This window comes from Heptranchias perlo, chromosome 35 (assembly GCF_035084215.1).
Source record: "Heptranchias perlo isolate sHepPer1 chromosome 35, sHepPer1.hap1, whole genome shotgun sequence".
In the NCBI taxonomy this organism is placed as follows: domain Eukaryota; kingdom Metazoa; phylum Chordata; class Chondrichthyes; order Hexanchiformes; family Hexanchidae; genus Heptranchias; species Heptranchias perlo.
The window spans coordinates 10,146,520-10,169,692 of NC_090359.1; the positions used below are offsets into that span (position 1 = coordinate 10,146,520).

General features: G+C 44.8%; 1 protein-coding gene across 1 annotated transcript in view; it reads left to right on the plus strand.

Moving 5' to 3' along the window:
- LOC137302346 (CD209 antigen-like protein E) overlaps window positions 1-17,906 on the plus strand; it is a 79,397-nt gene extending 61,491 nt beyond the window's left edge. The window contains exon 8 of the mRNA XM_067971983.1: window positions 17,000-17,906. Coding sequence (XP_067828084.1) covers window positions 17,000-17,156 — 157 coding nt within the window. The 3' untranslated portion in view covers window positions 17,157-17,906. The remainder of the gene's footprint in view (window positions 1-16,999) is intronic.
- Window positions 17,907-23,173: the final 5,267 nt, after the last annotated feature.

Sequence of the window (23,173 nt, forward strand, 5' to 3'; positions counted from 1 at the left end):
CTGGCGAGGTGGGTATTTATTCCCCACCCCAGTTACCCTGAGAAGGTGGTGGTCATTATACTTCGAATGGTAGCAGTTTGACACAACTGAGTAACTTGCGAGGCCACTTCAGAGTCAAGCAGGACGGTGTGGGACTGGAGTCACATATAGGCCGGACCGGGTAAGGGCGGCAGGTTTCCTTCCCAAAAGGACATTAGTGAACCAGTTGTGTTGTTACCACAATCCGACAGCTTCACGGTCACTTTCACCAATACCAGCCTTTCATTAACAGACCTTTCTTCACTGAATTCAAATTCTCAAACTGCCACGGTGGGATTTGAACTCACGTTCTCTGGATTATTAGTCTGGGACTCGGGATTATTAGTCCAGTCACAGAGCCCCGACACTACCGTCCCCAACACCCACCCCACCACTGTCCCCATAACCCCTAAACTCCAAAACCTAGAACCGCTAAACTCCTTAACCTATAACCCCGAAACTACCATCCACTATAACCCCTAAACTCCAAAACCTATAACCTATACCCGCTGAACTCCGTAACCTATAACCCAACACAACCATACCCAAAACCCCAGACGACCATAAACTATAACCCTACACGACCATACCCAAAACCCCAGACTACCATAAACTATAACCCTACACGACCATACCCAAAACCCCAGACTACCATAAACTATAACCCTACACTACCGTACCCAAAACCCCAGACTACCATAAACTATATCCCTACACGACCATACCCAAAACCCCAGACTACCATAAACTATATCCCTACACGACCATACCCAAAATCCCAGACTACCATAAACTATAACCCTACACGACCATACCCAAAACCCCAGACTACCATAAACTGTAACCCTACACGACCATACCCAAAACCCCAGACTACCATAAACTATATCCCTACACGACCATACCCAAAACCCCAGACTACCAGAAACTATATCCCTACACGACCATACCCAAAACCCCAGACTACCATAAACTATAACCCGACACGACCATACCCAAAACCCCAGACTACCATAAACTGTAACCCTACACGACCGTACCCAAAACCCCAGACTACCATAAACTATAACCCCGACACTGCCGTACCCAAAACCCCAGACTACCATAAACTGTAACCCGACACGACCATACCCAAAACCCCAGACTACCATAAACTATAACCCCTACACTACCGTACCCAAATCCCCAGACTACCATAAACTGTAACCCTACACGACCGTACCCAAAACCCCAGACTACCATAAACTATAACCCCTACACTACCGTACCCAAAACCCCAGACTACCATAAACTATAACCCTACACGACCGTACCCAAAACCCCAGACTACCATAAACTATAACCCGACACGACCGTACCCAAAACCCCAGACTACCATAAACTATAACCCGACACGACCGTACCCAAAACCCCAGACTACCATAAACTGTAACCCTACACGAACGTACCCAAAACCCCAGACTACCATAAACTATAACCCTACACGACCGTCCCCAAAACCCCAGACTACCATAAACTATAACCCGACACGACCATACCCAAAACCCCAGACTACCATAAACTATAACCCTACACGACCGTACCCAAAACCCCAGACTACCATAAACTATAACCCGACACGACCATACCCAAAACCCCAGACTACCATAAACTATAACCCTACACGACCGTACCCAAAACCCCAGACGACCATAAACTATAACCCGACACGACCATACCCAAAACCCCAGACTACCATAAACTATAACCCTACACGACCATACCCAAAACCCCAGACTACCATAAACTATATCCCTACACGACCGTACCCAAAACCCCAGACTACCATAAACTATAACCCTACACGACCGTACCCAAAACCCCAGACTACCATAAACTATAACCCGACACGACCATACCCAAAACCCCAGACTACCATAAACTATATCCCTACACGACCGTACCCAAAACCCCAGACTACCATAAACTATATCCCTACACGACCATACCCAAAACCCCAGACTACCATAAACTATATCCCTACACGACCGTACCCAAAACCCCAGACTACCATAAACTATAACCCTACACGACCGTACCCAAAACCCCAGACTACCATAAACTATAACCCGACACGACCATACCCAAAACCCCAGACTACCATAAACTATATCCCTACACGACCGTACCCAAAACCCCAGACTACCATAAACTATATCCCTACACGACCATACCCAAAACCCCAGACTACCATAAACTATATCCCTACACGACCATACCCAAAACCCCAGACTACCATAAACTATATCCCTACACGACCATACCCAAAACCCCAGACTACCATAAACTATAACCCTACACGACCATACCCAAAACCCCAGACTACCATAAACTATATCCCTACACGACCGTACCCAAAACCCCAGACTACCATAAACTATAACCCTACACGACCGTACCCAAAACCCCAGACTACCATAAACTATAACCCTACACGACCATACCCAAAACCCCAGACTACCATAAACTATATCCCTACACGACCGTACCCAAAACCCCAGACTACCATAAACTATAACCCTACACGACCGTACCCAAAACCCCAGACTACCATAAACTATAACCCTACACGACCGTACCCAAAACCCCAGACTACCATAAACTATAACCCGACACGACCGTACCCAAAACCCCAGACTACCATAAACTATAACCCTACACGACCGTACCCAAAACCCCAGACTACCATAAACTATAACCCGACACGACCGTACCCAAAACCCCAGACTACCATAAACTATAACCCGACACGACCATACCCAAAACCCCAGACTACCATAAACTATAACCCTACACGACCATACCCAAAACCCCAGACTACCATAAACTATAACCCTACACGACCATACCCAAAACCCCAGACTACCATAAACTATATCCCTACACGACCGTACCCAAAACCCCAGACTACCATAAACTATAACCCTACACGACCATACCCAAAACCCCAGACTACCATAAACTATAACCCGACACGACCGTACCCAAAACCCCAGACTACCATAAACTATAACCCTACACGACCGTACCCAAAACCCCAGACTACCATAAACTATAACCCGACACGACCATACCCAAAACCCCAGACTACCATAAACTATAACCCTACACGACCATACCCAAAACCCCAGACTACCATAAACTATAACCCTACACGACCATACCCAAAACCCCAGACTACCATAAACTATATCCCTACACGACCGTACCCAAAACCCCAGACTACCATAAACTATAACCCTACACGACCATACCCAAAACCCCAGACTACCATAAACTATATCCCTACACGACCGTACCCAAAACCCCAGACTACCATAAACTGTAACCCTACACGACCATACCCAAAACCCCAGACTACCATAAACTATAACCCCTACACTACCGTACCCAAAACCCCAGACTACCATAAACTGTAACCCTACACGACCGTACCCAAAACCCCAGACTACCATAAACTATAACCCTACACGACCATACCCAAAACCCCAGACTACCATAAACTACAACCCCCACACGACCATACTCAAAACCCCAGACTACCATAAACTATAACCCTACACGACCATACCCAAAACCCCAGACTACCATAAACTGTAACCCTACACGACCATACCCAAAACCCTAGACTACCATAAACTGTAACCCTACACGACCGTACCCAAAACCCCAGACTACCATAAACTATAACCCGACACGACCGTACCCAAAACCCCAGACTACCATAAACTATAACCCTACACGACCGTACCCAAAACCCCAGACTACCATAAACTATAACCCTACACTGCCGTACCCAAAACCCCAGACTACCATAAACTGTAACCCGACACGACCATACCCAAAACCCCAGACTACCATAAACTATAACCCCTACACTACCGTACCCAAAACCCCAGACTACCATAAACTGTAACCCTACACGACCGTACCCAAAACCCCAGACTACCATAAACTATAACCCCTGCACTACCGTACCCAAAACCCCAGACTACCATAAACTATAACCCTACACGACCGTACCCAAAACCCCAGACTACCATAAACTATAACCCGACACGACCGTACCCAAAACCCCAGACTACCATAAACTATAACCCTACACGACCGTACCCAAAACCCCAGACTACCATAAACTATAACCCTACACGACCGTACCCAAAACCCCAGACTACCATAAACTATAACCCGACACGACCATACCCAAAACCCCAGACTACCATAAACTATAACCCTACACGACCGTACCCAAAACCCCAGACTACCATAAACTATAACCCGACACGACCGTACCCAAAACCCCAGACTACCATAAACTATAACCCTACACGACCATACCCAAAACCCCAGACTACCATAAACTATATCCCTACACGACCGTACCCAAAACCCCAGACTACCATAAACTATAACCCTACACGACCGTACCCAAAACCCCAGACTACCATAAACTATAACCCGACACGACCGTACCCAAAACCCCAGACTACCATAAACTGTAACCCGACACGACCATACCCAAAACCCCAGACTACCATAAACTATAACCCTACACGACCATACCCAAAACCCCAGACTACCATAAACTATAACCCTACACGACCATACCCAAAACCCCAGACTACCATAAACTATATCCCTACACGACCATACCCAAAACCCCAGACTACCATAAACTATAACCCAACACGACCATACCCAAAACCCCAGACTACCATAAACTATAACCCGACACGACCGTACCCAAAACCCCAGACTACCATAAACTATAACCCTACACGACCATACCCAAAACCCCAGACTACCATAAACTGTAACCCTACACGACCATACCCAAAACCCCAGACTACCATAAACTGTAACCCTACACGACCATACCCAAAACCCCAGACTACCATAAACTATAACCCCTACACTACCGTACCCAAAACCCCAGACTACCATAAACTGTAACCCTACACGACCGTACCCAAAACCCCAGACTACCATAAACTATAACCCTACACGACCATACCCAAAACCCCAGACTACCATAAACTATAACCCCTACACGACCGTACCCAAAACCCCAGACTACCATAAACTATAACCCTACACGACCATACCCAAAACCCCAGACTACCATAAACTATAACCCCCACACGACCATACTCAAAACCCCAGACTACCATAAACTATATCCCTACACGACCGTACCCAAAACCCCAGACTACCATAAACTATAACCCCTACACGACCATACCCAAAACCCCAGACTACCATAAACTATAACCCGACACGACCATACCCAAAACCCCAGACTACCATAAACTATAACCCTACACGACCATACCCAAAACCCCAGACTACCATAAACTATATCCCTACACGACCGTACCCAAAACCCCAGACTACCATAAACTATAACCCTACACGACCATACCCAAAACCCCAGACTACCATAAACTATAACCCCTACACGACCATACCCAAAACCCCAGACTACCATAAACTATAACCCGACACGACCGTACCCAAAACCCCAGACTACCATAAACTATAACCCCTACACTACCGTACCCAAAACCCCAGACTACCATAAACTATAACCCGACACGACCGTACCCAAAACCCCAGACTACCATAAACTATAACCCGACACGACCGTACCCAAAACCCCAGACTACCATAAACTATAACCCTACACGACCATACCCAAAACCCCAGACTACCATAAACTATAACCCGACACGACCATACCCAAAACCCCAGACTACCATAAACTATAACCCCTACACTACCGTACCCAAAACCCCAGACTACCATAAACTGTAACCCTACACGACCGTACCCAAAACCCCAGACTACCATAAACTATAACCCTACACGACCATACCCAAAACCCCAGACTACCATAAACTATATCCCTACACGACCGTACCCAAAACCCCAGACTACCATAAACTATAACCCGACACGACCGTACCCAAAACCCCAGACTACCATAAACTATAACCCTACACGACCATACCCAAAACCCCAGACTACCATAAACTATAACCCGATACGACCGTACCCAAAACCCCAGACTACCATAAACTATATCCCTACACGACCGTACCCAAAACCCCAGACTACCATAAACGAAAACCCCTACACGACCGTACCCAAAACCCCAGACTACCATAAACTATAACCCTACACGACCGTACCCAAAACCCCAGACTACCATAAACTATATCCCTACACGACCATACCCAAAACCCCAGACTACCATAAACTATAACCCGACACGACCGTACCCAAAACCCCAGACTACCATAAACTATAACCCCTGCACGACCGTACCCAAAACCCCAGACTACCATAAACTATAACCCTACACGACCGTACCCAAAACCCCAGACTACCATAAACTATAACCCCTACACGACCGTACCCAAAACCCCAGACTACCATAAACTATAACCCCTACACTACCGTACCCAAAACCCCAGACTACCATAAACTATAACCCGACACGACCATACCCAAAACCCCAGACTACCATAAACTATAACCCTACACGACCATACCCAAAACCCCAGACTACCATAAACTATAACCCTACACGACCGTACCCAAAACCCCAGACTACCATAAACTATAACCCGACACGACCGTACCCAAAACCCCAGACTACCATAAACTATATCCCTACACGACCGTACCCAAAACCCCAGACTACCATAAACTATAACCCCTACACTACCTTACCCAAAACCCCAGACTACCATAAACTATAACCCTACACGACCGTACCCAAAACCCCAGACTACCATAAACTATAACCCCTACACTACCGTACCCAAAACCCCAGACTACCATAAACTGTAACCCAACACAACCATACCCAAAACCCCAGACTACCATAAACTATAACCCTACACGACCATACCCAAAACCCCAGACTACCATAAACTGTAACCCAACACAACCATACCCAAAACCCCAGACTACCATAAACTATATCCCTACACGACCATACCCAAAACCCCAGACTACCATAAACTATAACCCTACACGACCGTACCCAAAACCCCAGACTACCATAAACTATAACCCTACACGACCATACCCAAAACCCCAGACTACCATAAACTATAACCCGACACGACCGTACCCAAAACCCCAGACTACCATAAACTATATCCCTACACGACCGTACCCAAAACCCCAGACTACCATAAACTATAACCCCTACACTACCGTACCCAAAACCCCAGACTACCATAAACTATAACCCGACACGACCGTACCCAAAACCCCAGACTACCATAAACTATAACCCCTACACTACCGTACCCAAAACCCCAGACTACCATAAACTGTAACCCAACACAACCATACCCAAAACCCCAGACTACCATAAACTATATCCCTACACGACCGTACCCAAAACCCCAGACTACCATAAACTATAACCCTACACGACCGTACCCAAAACCCCAGACTACCATAAACTATAACCCGACACGACCGTACCCAAAACCCCAGACTACCATAAACTATAACCCCTACACTACCGTACCCAAAACCCCAGACTACCATAAACTGTAACCCAACACAACCATACCCAAAACCCCAGACTACCATAAACTATATCCCTACACGACCGTACCCAAAACCCCAGACTACCATAAACTATAACCCTACACGACCGTACCCAAAACCCCAGACTACCATAAACTATAACCCTACACGACCGTACCCAAAACCCCAGACTACCATAAACTATAACCCCTACACTACCGTACCCTACAACCCCTGCACTACTGTACTCTATAACCATGAAACAGCTGCACCCTATAATCTAACGACTAAACTACTGTACTCTTTAATCACTACATTACCATCCCCTATAACACCTACACAACTGTCCCCTATAACCCCAACACTACCATATCCTATAGCCCCGAGATCACCATTCCCTATAACCCCTACATCGAAGTAGACTATAGCCCTACAGAACTTTACTCTAACTCCTACGTGACCATACCCATTAACCTCTGCACTACTGTACGCAATAGCCCCAACACTACCCCACCGTATAACCCCTTCAATACAGAACCATATAACCCCTATACTGCCTTACCCTAAAACCCATACACTGCCTCACCCGAAACCCCTATACTGTCATACCCTATAGCCCCGACACTACCGTACCCTATAACCCCTACAGAACCGGACATGATAAACCTTAAACTACTGCGCTCTGTAAGACCTACACTAGCATACCTTATAACCCCATCACTACTGTACCCAGAACACATACAATACCAGAATCTATACCCCGGACAATACCATACCTGAAACTCCAGCACTACTGGACCCTGTAAACCTAACACTATCGTAGCCTGTAACCTCTACACTAGCGCACTCTAATGATTACACTACGCACCCGAAAGCCCATACACCCCGTAACCTATAACCACTAAAGTACCGAACCCTATAACCCCTAAACTATGATATCCAATAACCCCTACATTACCATACCTTATAATCACTTCACTACTGTAAACTATATCCCCGACACTACCATATAACCCTAAACTATCGTACCCTATATCCCCTACACTACCATACCATATAACCCTAAACTATCGTACCCTATATCCCCTACACTACCATACCATATAACCCTAAACTATCGTACCCTATATCCCCTACACTACCATACCATACAACCCTAAACTATCGTACCCTATATCCCCTACACTACCATACCATATAACCCTAAACTATCGGACCCTATATCCCCTACACTACCATACCACATAACCCTAAACTATCGTACCCTATATCCCCTACACTACCATACCATATAACCCTAGACTATCGTACCCTATATCCCCTACACTACCATACCATATAACCCTAAACTATCGTACCCTATATCCCCTACACTACCATACCACATAACCCAAAACTATCGTACCCTATATCCCCTACACTACCATACCATATAACCCCTAAACTATCGTACCCTATATCCCCTACACTACCATACCATATAACCCTAGACTATCGTACCCTATATCCCCTACACTACCATACCACATAACCCTAAACTATCGTACCCTATATCCCCTACACTACCATACCATATAACCCTAAACTATCGTACCCGATATCCCCTACACTACCATACCATATAACCCTAAACTATCGTACCCTATATCCCCTACACTACCATACCATATAACCCTAAACTATCGTACCCTATATCCCCTACACTACCATACCATATAACCCTAAACTATCGTACCCTATATCCCCTACACGACCATACCATATAACCCTAAACTATCATACCCTATATCCCCTACACTACCATACCACATAACCCGAAACTATCGTACCCTATATCCCCTACACTACCATACCATATAACCCTAAACTATCATACCCTATATCCCCTACACTACCATACCATATAACCCTAAACTATCGTACCCTATATCCCCCACACTACCATACCATATAACCCTAAACTATCGTACCCTATATCCCCTACACTACCATACCATATAACCCTAAACTATCGTACCCTATATCCCCTACACTACCATACCACATAACCCTAAACTATCGTACCCTATATCCCCTACACTACCATACCATATAACCCTAAACTATCGTACCCTATATCCCCTACACTATCATACCACATAACCCTAAACTATCGTACCCTATATCCCCTACACTACCATACCATATAACCCTAAACTACCGTACCCTATATCCCCTACACTACCATACCATATAACCCTAAACTATCGTACCCTATATCCCCTACACTACCATACCATATAACCCCTAAACTATCGTACCCTATATCCCCTACACTACCATACCATATAACCCCTAAACTATCGTACCCTATATCCCCTACACTACCATACCATATAACCCTAAACTATCGTACCCTATATCCCCTACACTACCATACCATATAACCCTAAACTATCGTACCCTATATCCCCCACACTACCATACCATATAACCCTAAACTATCGTACCCTATATCCCCTACACTACCATACCATATAACCCTAAACTATCGTACCCTATATCCCCTACACTACCATACCACATAACCCTAAACTATCGTACCCTATATCCCCTACACTACCATACCATATAACCCTAAACTATCGTACCCTATATCCCCTACACTATCATACCACATAACCCTAAACTATCGTACCCTATATCCCCTACACTACCATACCATATAACCCTAAACTACCGTACCCTATATCCCCTACACTACCATACCATATAACCCTAAACTATCGTACCCGATATCCCCTACACTACCATACCATATAACCCCTAAACTATCGTACCCTATATCCCCTACACTACCATACCATATAACCCCTAAACTATCGTACCCTATATCCCCTACACTACCATACCATATAACCCTAAACTATCGTACCCTATATCCCCTACACTACCATACCATATAACCCTAAACTATCGTACCCTATATCCCCTACACTACCATACCATAGAACCCTAGACTATCGTACCCTATATCCCCTACACTACCATACCATATAACCCTAAACTATCGTACCCTATATCCCCTACACTACCATACCATATAACCCTAAACTATCGTACCCTATATCCCCTACACTACCATACCATATAACCCTAAACTATCGTACCCTATATCCCCTACACTACCATACCATATAACCCTAAACTATCGTACCCTATATCCCCTACACCACCATACCATATAACCCTAAACTATCGTACCCTATATCCCCTACACTACCATACCATATAACCCCTAAACTATCGTACCCTATATCCCCGACACTACCATACCATATAACCCTAAACTATCGTACCCTATATCCCCTACACTATCATACCATATAACCCTAAACTATCGTACCCTATATCCCCTACACTACCATACCACATAACCCTAAACTACCGTACCCGATATCCCCTACACTATCATACCATATAACCCTAAACTATCGTACCCTATATCCCCTACACTACCATACCACATAACCCTAAACTATCGTACCCTCTATCCCCGACACTACCATACCACATAACCCTAAACTATCGTAACCTATATCCCCTACACTATCATACCATATAACCCTAAACTATCGTACCCTATATCCCCTACACTACCATACCACATAACCCTAAACTATCGTACCCTATATCCCCTACACTACCATACCATATAACCCTAAACTATCGTACCCTATATCCCCTACACTACCATACCACATAACCCTAAACTATCGTACCCTATATCCCCTACACTACCATACCACATAACCCTAAACTATCGTACCCTATATCCCCTACACTACCATACCATATAACCCTAAACTATCGTACCCTATATCCCCTACACTACCATACCACATAACCCTAAACTATCGTACCCTATATCCCCTACACTACCATACCACATAACCCTAAACTATCGTACCCTATATCCCCTACACTACCATACCACATAACCCTAAACTATCGTACCCTATATCCCCTACACTATCATACCATATAACCCTAAACTATCGTACCCTATATCCCCTACACTACCATACCACATAACCCTAAACTATCGTACCCTATATCCCCTACACTATCATACCACATAACCCTAAACTATCGTACCCTATATCCCCTACACTACCATACCACATAACCCTAAACTATCGTACCCTATATCCCCTACACTATCATACCATGTAACCCTAAACTATCGTACCCTATATCCCCTACACTACCATACCATATAACCCTAAACTATCGTACCCTATATCCCCTACACTACCATACCACATAACCCTAAACTATCGTACCCTATATCCCCTACACTACCATACCACATAACCCTAAACTATCGTACCCTATATCCCCTACACTACCATACCATATAACCCTAAACTATCGTACCCTATATCCCCTACACTACCATACCACATAACCCTAAACTATCGTACCCTATATCCCCTACACTACCATACCACATAACCCTAAACTATCGTACCCTATATCCCCTACACTACCATACCATATAACCCTAAACTACCGTACCCTATATCCCCTACACTACCATACCATATAACCCTAAACTATCGTAACCTATATCCCCTACACCACCATACCATATAACCCGAGACTATCGTACCCTATATCCCCTACACTACCATACCATGTAACCCTAAACTATCATACCCTATATCCCCGACACCACCATACCATATAACCCTAAACTATCGTACCCTATATCCCCTACACCACCATACCATATAACCCTAGACTATCGTACCCTGTATCCCCCACACTACCATACCATATAACCCTAAACTATCGTACCCTATATCCCCTACACTACCATACCATATAACCCCTAAACTATCGTACCCTATATCCCCTACACTACCATACCACATAACCCTAAACTATCGTACCCTATATCCCCTACACTACCATACCACATAACCCTAAACTATCGTACCCTATATCCCCTACACTACCATACCATATAACCCTAAACTGTCGTACCCTATATCCCCTACACTACCATACCATATAACCCTAAACTATCGTACCCTATATCCCCTACACTACCATACCATATAACCCTAAACTATCGTACCCTATATCCCCGACACTACCATACCATAGAACCCTAAACTATCGTACCCTATATCCCCTACACTACCATACCATAGAACCCTAAACTACCGTACCCTATATCCCCTACACTACCATACCACATAACCCTAAACTATCGTACCCTATATCCCCTACACTACCATACCATATAACCCTAAACTATCGTACCCTATATCCCCTACACTACCATACCATATAACCCTAAACTATCGTACCCTATATCCCCTACACTACCATACCATATAACCCTAAACTATCGTACCCTATATCCCCTACACTACCATACCATATAACCCTAAACTACCGTACCCTATATCCCCTACACTACCATACCACATAACCCTAAACTATCATACCCTATATCCCCTACACTACCATACCACATAACCCTAAACTATCGTACCCTATATCCCCTACACTACCATACCACATAACCCTAAACTATCGTACCCTATATCCCCTACACTACCATACCACATAACCCTAAACTATCGTACCCTATATCCCCTACACTACCATACCACATAACCCTAAACTATCGTACCCTATATCCCCTACACTACCATACCATATAACCCCTAAACTATCGTACCCTATATCCCCTACACTATCATACCACATAACCCTAAACTATCGTACCCTATATCCCCTACACTACCATACCATATAACCCTAAACTATCGTACCCTATATCCCCTACACTACCATACCATATAACCCCTAAACTATCGTACCCTATATCCCCTACACTACCATACCATATAACCCTAAACTATCGTACCCTATATCCCCTACACTACCATACCACATAACCCTAAACTATCGTACCCTATATCCCCTACACTACCATACCATATAACCCCTAAACTATCGTACCCTATATCCCCTACACTACCATACCATATAACCCTAAACTATCGTACCCTATATCCCCTACACTACCATACCATATAACCCTAAACTATCGTACCCTATATCCCCTACACTACCATACCATATAACCCTAAACTATCGTACCCTATATCCCCTACACTACCATACCATATAACCCTAAACTATCGTACCCTATATCCCCTACACTACCATACCATATAACCCCTAAACTATCGTACCCTATATCCCCTACACTACCATACCATATAACCCTAAACTATCGTACCCTATATCCCCTACACTACCATACCATATAACCCCTAAACTATCGTACCCTATATCCCCTACACTATCATACCACATAACCCTAAACTATCGTACCCTATATCCCCTACACTACCATACCATATAACCCTAAACTATCGTACCCTATATCCCCTACACTACCATACCATATAACCCCTAAACTATCGTACCCTATATCCCCTACACTACCATACCACATAACCCTAAACTATCGTACCCTATATCCCCTACACTACCATACCATATAACCCCTAAACTATCGTACCCTATATCCCCTACACTACCATACCATATAACCCCTAAACTATCGTACCCTATATCCCCTACACTACCATACCACATAACCCTAAACTATCGTACCCTATATCCCCTACACTACCATACCATATAACCCCTGAACTACCATACCCTATATCCCCTACACTACCATACCATATAACCCTACACTATCGTACCCGATATCCCCTACACTACCATACCATATAACCCTAAACTATCGTACCCTATATCCCCTACACTACCATACCACATAACCCTAAACTATCGTACCCTATATCCCCTACACTACCATACCATATAACCCCTAAACTATCGTACCCTATATCCCCTACACTACCATACCATATAACCCTAAACTATCGTACCCTATATCCCCTACACTACCATACCATATAACCCTACACTATCGTACCCGATATCCCCTACACTACCATACCACATAACCCTAAACTATCGTACCCTATATCCCCTACACTACCATACCATATAACCCTAAACTATCGTACCCTATATCCCCTACACTACCATACCATATAACCCTAAACTATCGTACCCTATATCCCCTACACTACCATACCACATAACCCTAAACTATCGTACCCTATATCCCCTACAATACCATACCATATCACCCTAGACTATCGTACCCTATATCCCCTACACTACCATACCATATAACCCTAAACTATCGTACCCTATATCCCCTACACTACCATTCCATATAACCCTAAACTATCGTACCCTATATCCCCTACACTACCATACCACATAACCCTAAACTATCATACCCTATATCCCCTACACTACCATACCACATAACCCTAAACTATCGTACCCGAAATCCCCTACACTACCATACCATATAACCCTAAACTATCGTACCCGAAATCCCCTACACTACCATACCATATAACCCTAAACTATCGTACCCTATATCCCCTACACTACCATACCACATAACCCTAAACTACCGTACCCTATATCCCCTACACTACCATACCATATAACCCTAAACTATCGTACCCTATATCCCCTACACTACCATACCATATAACCCTAAACTATCGTACCCTATATCCCCTACACTACCATTCCATATAACCCTAAACTATCGTACCCTATATCCCCTACACTACCATACCATATAACCCTAAACTATCGTACCCTATATCCCCTACACTACCATACCATATAACCCTAAACTATCGTACCCTATATCCCCTACACTACCATACCATATAACCCTAAACTATCGTACCCTATATCCCCTACACTACCATACCATATAACCCTAAACTATCGTACCCTATATCCCCTACACTACCATACCATATAACCCTAAACTATCGTACCCTATATCCCCTACACTACCATACCATATAACCCTAAACTATCGTGCCCTATATCCCCTACACTACCATACCATATAACCCTAAACTATCGTACCCTATATCCCCTACACTACCATACCATATAACCCTAAACTATCGTACCCTATATCCCCTACACTACCATACCATATAACCCCTAAACTATCATACCCTATATCCCCTACACTACCATACCATATAACCCCTAAACTACCCTGCCCTTTATCCTCTAAACTACCGTAGCCTATATCCCCTGAACTACCGTGCCATATATCCCCTTTACTGCCGCACCCTATAACCCCTACACTAATGTACCCCTAACTGTTACACTGCTGTTCATTTAGCCCCTACACTGCCGTAACCTATAACCCCCCATACTACGTATAACCACTAAACTTCTGTAGCCTATAACTCCTAAGCTACCATACCCGATAATACCTACACTAAAATATACGATAACCCCTGCACTACCGTAAACTGTCAACCCTACTCTACTGTAAACTATAACCCCTACACTACCGTAAACTATAACCCCGACACTACTATACTTAATAACAACTAAACTACCGTACCTTATACCCCCTACATAAATGTCCGCTGTAACCACTGCACTGCTGTTCCCTTTAACTACTATATAACCTTACCCTATAACACCAACACTAACATACCCTATAACCCCTGCGGTTCCATACCCGATAAGCACTACACTACCGTACCCTATATCTTCTACATTACTGCATCCTATAACCCCTCCACTGCTGTACCCTATAACCCCTATGCTGTCGTACTCTATGATACCTTATCTGCCACTGTCGATGGTGAATTCACCCCCAATGAGCTTTGACAGGCTCTGCCCGTAGGACCCAGCAGAGCAGATCCTTCCCTCTCCTGTACTGATGGCCCTAAGACATGTGGGGCTGAATTTCCTCCGGACTCTCCCACTCTGCTGCTGTAACTTTGCCTGACGTCCATTTAGACACGTGAATGGGGTTTCCGCCGAAATCCCACCAAAGTTACGGCAGCGCAGTCGGAGAACCTCAAACATTCACCTCATTGGTTTGCAGCCGAGGCCACTGGGCAGCGATTGGGATTGGGTCAGGGGTCTGAATCCACCCTGTGCTCAGGGATGACTGAGGATAAATCCATCACCCACCACCAACCTTTCCAATCAGCTGACTCCAGACAAGCCAGCACTGGAACCCAGGGCCTTCTGTTCCTGTGCAGCACATTAGACCCTGGAAAGGGGACTGAGCCCCTGAGACACCTATAGTGCCGAGTGATTGAGGTTATGAGGAGGTCAATTTCTATAACTGAGGAACTGGATTCCAATCGGAGACAACTAAATATTCACTTCCATTTAACTAAAAGGAATATTTCCCCTGTACTTATTTATGTGGATTTTTGATTGGTCCCTACAGATTTTGGCTCAGCCATCAACCAGATAACTACAAGAGCGCACACTGTGAGGGTGAGAACTGCGTCACCACCAATAACTGGGGCTGGAACGACGATTGCTGCGTCACGCATTGGAAATGGATTTGTGAACGGAAATCAACCGCTCTTGTGCAGCGTTAGTTTTGTGGATGTCGCTGTGAGTTGAACAGAATCAGACAAAGAGACGAACAGCGGAAGTGCCCGACTCGCCTGATGATTTCTGTCCTTTTATGCATTAAAACCCGAGAATGCCAGAAATATACAGCAGGTCAATCAGAGAGCTGAATGTTCCTGGAGAGCCCCTTCCACAATATCCTGAGTCAGGCACTTTCTCCTGCAGGCACTGACTGATCAGCTCCACATCCCCAAGACTTTCTATTTCAAGATTGCACAATTTAAAAACTTTCCTTTTGATCGGTTATTTTAGTTGCTATAAACTTATGGGTTTATTGAACAAGATTGGCCCAAATCAGAGCCCTTCTCTCTCTCTCTCCCTCCGTTTGCAGGTCTCTCTGTATCACTCACGATGCTCAGTTATCCCCTCCCCGCCTCCTGGTGGTGTTTTTCTGCAACATTCACTGCATCAACTACAAACACTCACGATCGGCAGCATTAATAAAACAGCTTCTGGATTAAATATTCTCTGGGAATTTTGAGTGAGAGAGAGAGACGCCAGCAGGGAGATAGAGAGAAGTGTGACTGAGTCAAGTGAGTGAAAAGGTGAGACACCAACAGTGGAAGAGAGACAGGTGTAACTGAGTACAATGAGTGATACAGCGCGACCCCAGCAGAGGGAGATCGAATGTTGTAACTGAGGTGTAACTCGAATTACAGGCACCTGTAACCACTGATCTTTATAAAACACGTTTGCAATCCTACAACAAACAGAAATTCTGCTTCAGCTTCTGAGTTCCTGTACGAACACGGCCATTTCCACAGTGACCCAGAGTAAGTTCAGAGAGGAGCTGCTCAATGCGATTAAATATCCGTTTACTCTAATTGGTAAATTAGTTAAATGAGGAAACCGGCTGAAGTGAAGCTCGAACTTCCCCCAGTATCACAACTCAATTCATTCTGAAGTCACCGCCTAAATTTACCAAAGGGACTCAGTGACAGATCTCACCGTACCTTCATTTATCGTCACACGTCCGGGTGGATGAACAGTTTTCACCCCCTGTGTAAAACTGGTGTTGTGGATCCGCTATTCGTTCGAGAAACCGTCCAATTTTCCATTTCAATTGCAATCAGTGGGAATGAAAATCCGTCAGCTTCTGTAAAGAGAGGCGGATGGGTAACGCTGGATTGACACCCGGGCAAATTGAAAATCCCAAACCTTGGGGGTGAAATCAATCTTGGGCAGTTGTGTAAACCGGGCGATGGTGAATCACGAGCCCGTTTTACACTCTGCCCGATGGGCGTAATGTGAACTTTCACCAATAGTGTAAAACAGGTGATATTCGATGGGCCGCCCATTAAATACCCGGCCCGAGTGCCCTTTCCATTGGTGTTGATGAAAAGGAAAGTTAGGCGGGCATAGAACGAGCGGCCGTTCCCATATGGCCTGTTTTACATAATTGGCTAAAGTTTAAAATTACCCCCAATGGAAGAAAACATACCTGAGTGTAAAATGGCTGCCCGTGCACTAACGCCCAAGGCAAATTTCACCCCCTTATATTAAAATTCAATTGAACACCAAACGATGGGTAAATATTTACCAATGTTTAATATGAAGCAGGGGTTCTTCGATTGACTTCAATCAAACTAAGTATCGGGCGGGATGTATAACAGACGTCTGATGTCGCACAAATCCCCCACCTTGTGTCATTTGCCGCAGAATACCCAGTCTGATCTGCTCTTGTAGCCATAGTATTTATGTGGCTCATCCAGTTAAGTTTCTGGTCAATGGTGACACCCAGGTTGTTGATGGTGGGGGATTTGGTGATGGTAATGCCGTTGAATGTCAAGGGGAGGTGGATAGGCTCTCTCTTGTTGGAGATGGTCATTGCCTGGCACGAATGTTACTTGCCACTTATCAGCTCAAGCCTAGATGTTGTCCAGGTCTAGCTGCATGTGTGCACGGACTGCTTCATTATCTGCAAACATCCTCACTTCTGACCTTATGATAGAAGGAAGGTCATTGTTGAAGGAGCTGAAGATGGTTGGGCCTAGGACACTGCCCTGAGGGACTCCTGCAGCGAAGTCCTGGGGCTGAGATGATTGGCCTCCAACAACCACTACCATCTTCCTTAGTGCTAGGTATGACTCCAGCCACTGGAGAATTTGCCCTCTGCTTCCTATTGACTTCAATTTTACTCGGGCTCCTTGATGTCACACTCAGTCAAATGCTGCCTTGGGCAGTCACTCTCACCTCACCTCTGGAATTCAGCTCTTTTGTCCATGTTTGGATTAAGGCTGTAATGAGGTCTGGAGCTGAGTGGTCCTGGCGGAACCCAAACTGAGCATCGGTGAGCAGGTTATTGGTGAGCAAGTGCCGCTTGATAGCACTGTCGACGACACCTTCCATCACTTTGCTGATGATCGAGAGTAGACTGATGGGGCGGTAATTGGCCGGATTGGATTTGTCCTGCTTTTTGTGGACAGAGAGTCTATGAGAATAGACTAACGGGTAACAAAAGGGAACACAAAAGTCTTTCATAAGCAAATAAATAGTAAAAGGATTAGTCAGAGGAAGGAAAGGATCGATTAGGGATCAAATAGGGGATCTCCTTGTGGGGGCAGAGGGCCTGGCTGAGGTACTAAATGTGTACTTTGCACCCGTCTTCACAAAAGATGCTGCCAATATCAGAGTAAAGGAGGAGGCAGTAGAGAAAGTGGTGAATGGTTGTTTTTCAGACTAGAGGGAAGTGCACAGTATTAGGACCACTGTGCTTTTTGATATATATTTTAATATCCTGGACTTGGGGTTACAGGGCATAATTTCAAAGTATGCAGATGACATGAAACTCGGAAATATAGTAAACAGTGAGGAGGATAGTAACAGACTTCAGAAGGACATAGAAAGACTGGTGAAATGTGCAGATACATGGCAGATGAAGTGTAACACAGTAAAGTGTGAACTGATGCATCTTGGTGGGGAGAATGAGGAGGGGTAATATAAGGTAAATGGTACTATTTTAAAGGGTGTACAGGAACAGAGAGACTTTGAAGCTGGCAGGTCAAGTTGAGAAGGCTGTTAGAGTGTACGGCACCCTTGGCTTTATAAATAGAGGCATAGAGGACAAAAGCAAGGAAGTTATACTGAACCTTTACAAAACACTGGTTATGCCCCAGCTGGACTATTGTGTCCAATTCTGGACACCACACTTTAGGAAGGCTGTCAAGGCCTTAGAGAGAGTGAAGAGGAGATTTACCAGAATGGTGCCAGGGATGTGGGACTTCAGTTTCATGGAGACACTGAGGTTGTTCTCCTCACAGCAGAGAAGGTTTTGGGGAGATTTGCACAGAGGGTTGTTATGATCTGGAATGCATTGCCCGAAAGGGTGCTGCAAGCAGATTCAATAATAACTTTCAAAAGGGAATTGGATAAATACCTGAAGGGGAAAAATTTGCAGGGCTATGGGGAAAGAGCAGGATAGTGGGTCAAATTGGATAGCTCTTTCAAAAGAGCCGTCACAGGCATGAAGGGACGAATGGCCTCCATATGTGCTGTATCATTCTAGGATTCTATGATCAATGTATTACATTTATCAGGTACAGAGCGTAAACAGGAACACAGTTCAACGTATCATACATGCACAAGGCATTTTGAAAATAACTTACCAGGTAATCCAACTGCGGCGAGAACAGGGTAGTATACGGGCTCTCTCCGAGAAACTGCTCTCCAACACATTTACTGTGTGTAGGAGATTCCTGTTGGTGCAGGAGGCGATCATTCCAACTGCAGTAATGAGACAACAAAGAGAAATTAGTGATTTATTTAAATTGTAGTGAATACCCAGTGATGCTATTAGATTGCAACCCTACTGTTATTAGTTACAGGTGGTTGAACAAACAAGGTGCTGACACCATCTGGCATTTCACCGTCAAACTCATAAAGGTAAGGAGTCATTTCATGTAAACCAGATGGGATCATCTTTGGGAACAAGAGCTACAGGTTTTAAGCATAACAGGATATATTCTGACTATAATCCAAATATATATTTCAAAATCTAGCCCATCAATGTGACTTTTATATTAGAAATCTGGAGAGTGTTCTTCCATTCTCTCTCTCTCTCTCTCACACTCATATCTCCTCTCACAATTCCGCTTTCACAGTCTCTCTCGCTCTCATTTTTCTCAACCCGTCGCCCCTTTCTCTCTCATTGTCACAAATCCTATCTCTCGGTAACTCTCCATCCTTGGTTAGAGTCATAGAGTTATACAGCACGGATAGAGGCCCTTCGGCCCATCGTGTCCGCGCCGGCCATCAGCCCTGTCTACTCTAATCCCATATTCCAGCATTTGGTCCGTAGCCTTGTATGCTATGGCATTTCAAGTGCTCATCCAAATGCTTCTTGAATGTTGTGAGGGTTCCTGCCTCCACAACCCTTTCAGGCAGTGAGTTCCAGACTTCAACCACCCTCTGGGTGAAAAAGTTCTTTCTCAAATCCCCTCTAAACCTCCCGCCTTTTACCTTGAATCTATGTCCCCTTGTTATAGAACCCTCAACGAAGGGAAAAAGCTCCTTAGTATCCATCCTATCTGTGCCCCTCATAATTTTGTACACCTCAATCATGTCCCCCCTCAGCCTCCTCTGCTCCAAGGAAAACAAACCCAATCTTCCCAGTCTCTCTTCATAGCTGAAGCGCTCCAGCCCTGGTAACATCCTGGTGAATCTCCTCTGCACCCTCTCCAAAGCGATCACATCCTTCCTGTAGTGTGGCGACCAGAACTGCACACAGTACTCCAGCTGTGGCCTAACCAGTGTTTTATACAGCTCCATCATAACCTCCTTGCTCTTATATTCTATGCCTCGGCTAATAAAGGCAAGTATCCCATATGCCTTCTTTACCACCTTATCTACCTGTTCCGCTGCCTTCAGGGATCTGTGAACTTACACACCAAGATCCCTCTGACCCTCTGTCTTGCCTAGGGTCCTCCCATTCATTGTGTATTCCCTTGCCTTGTTAGTCCCTCCAAAGTGCATCACCTCGCACTTTTCCGGGTTAAATTCCATTTGCCACTGTTCCGCCCATCTGACCAACCCATCTATATCGTCCTGCAGACTGAGGCTATCCTCCTCGCTATTTACCACCCTACCAATCTTTGTATCATCAGCGAACTTACTGATCATACCTTTTACATTCATATCCAAGTCATTAATGTTGACCACAAACAGCAAGGGACCCAGCACAGATCCCTGTGGTACCCCACTGGCCACAGGCTTCCAGTCACAAAAACAACCTTCGACCATCACCCTCTGCCTTCTGCCACTAAGCCAGTTTTGTATCCAAAGTGCCAAGGCACCCTGGATTCCATGGGCTCGTACCTTCTTGACCAGTCTCCTGTGGGGGACTTTATCGAAGGCCTTACTGAAATCCATGTATACCACATCCACTGCGTTACCCTCATCCACACGCCTAGTCACCCCCTCAAAAAATTCAATCAAATTAGTCAGACATGATCTTCCCTTGACAAAGCCATGTTGACTATCCCTGATTAATCCTTGCTTCTCCAAGTGGAGACTAATTTTGTCCTTCAGAATTTTTTCCAATAATTTTCCTACCACTGATGTTAGGCTCACTGGCCTGTAGTTCCCCGGTTTTTCCCTACTCCCCTTCTTGAATAATGGTATTACATTAGCGGTTCTCCAGTCCTCTGGCACATCCCCTGTGGCCAGAGAGGTTCTGAATATATGTGTCAGAGCCCCCGCAATCTCCTCCTTTGCCTCACACAGTAGCCTGGGATACATTTCGTCCGGGCCTGGGGATTTATCCATTTTTAGGCCTGCTAAAACCGCCAATACCTCCTCCCGCTCGATGTTAATATGTTCGAGTATATCACAGTCTCCCTGCCGTATTTCTATGTCTACGTCGTCCTTCTCCATAGTGAAAACAGATGCAAAAAATTCATTTAGAACCCCTCCTACATCTGCCGGCTCCACACACAGATTGCCATTTTTGTCCCTAATGGGCCCTATTTTTTCCCTAGTCATCCTC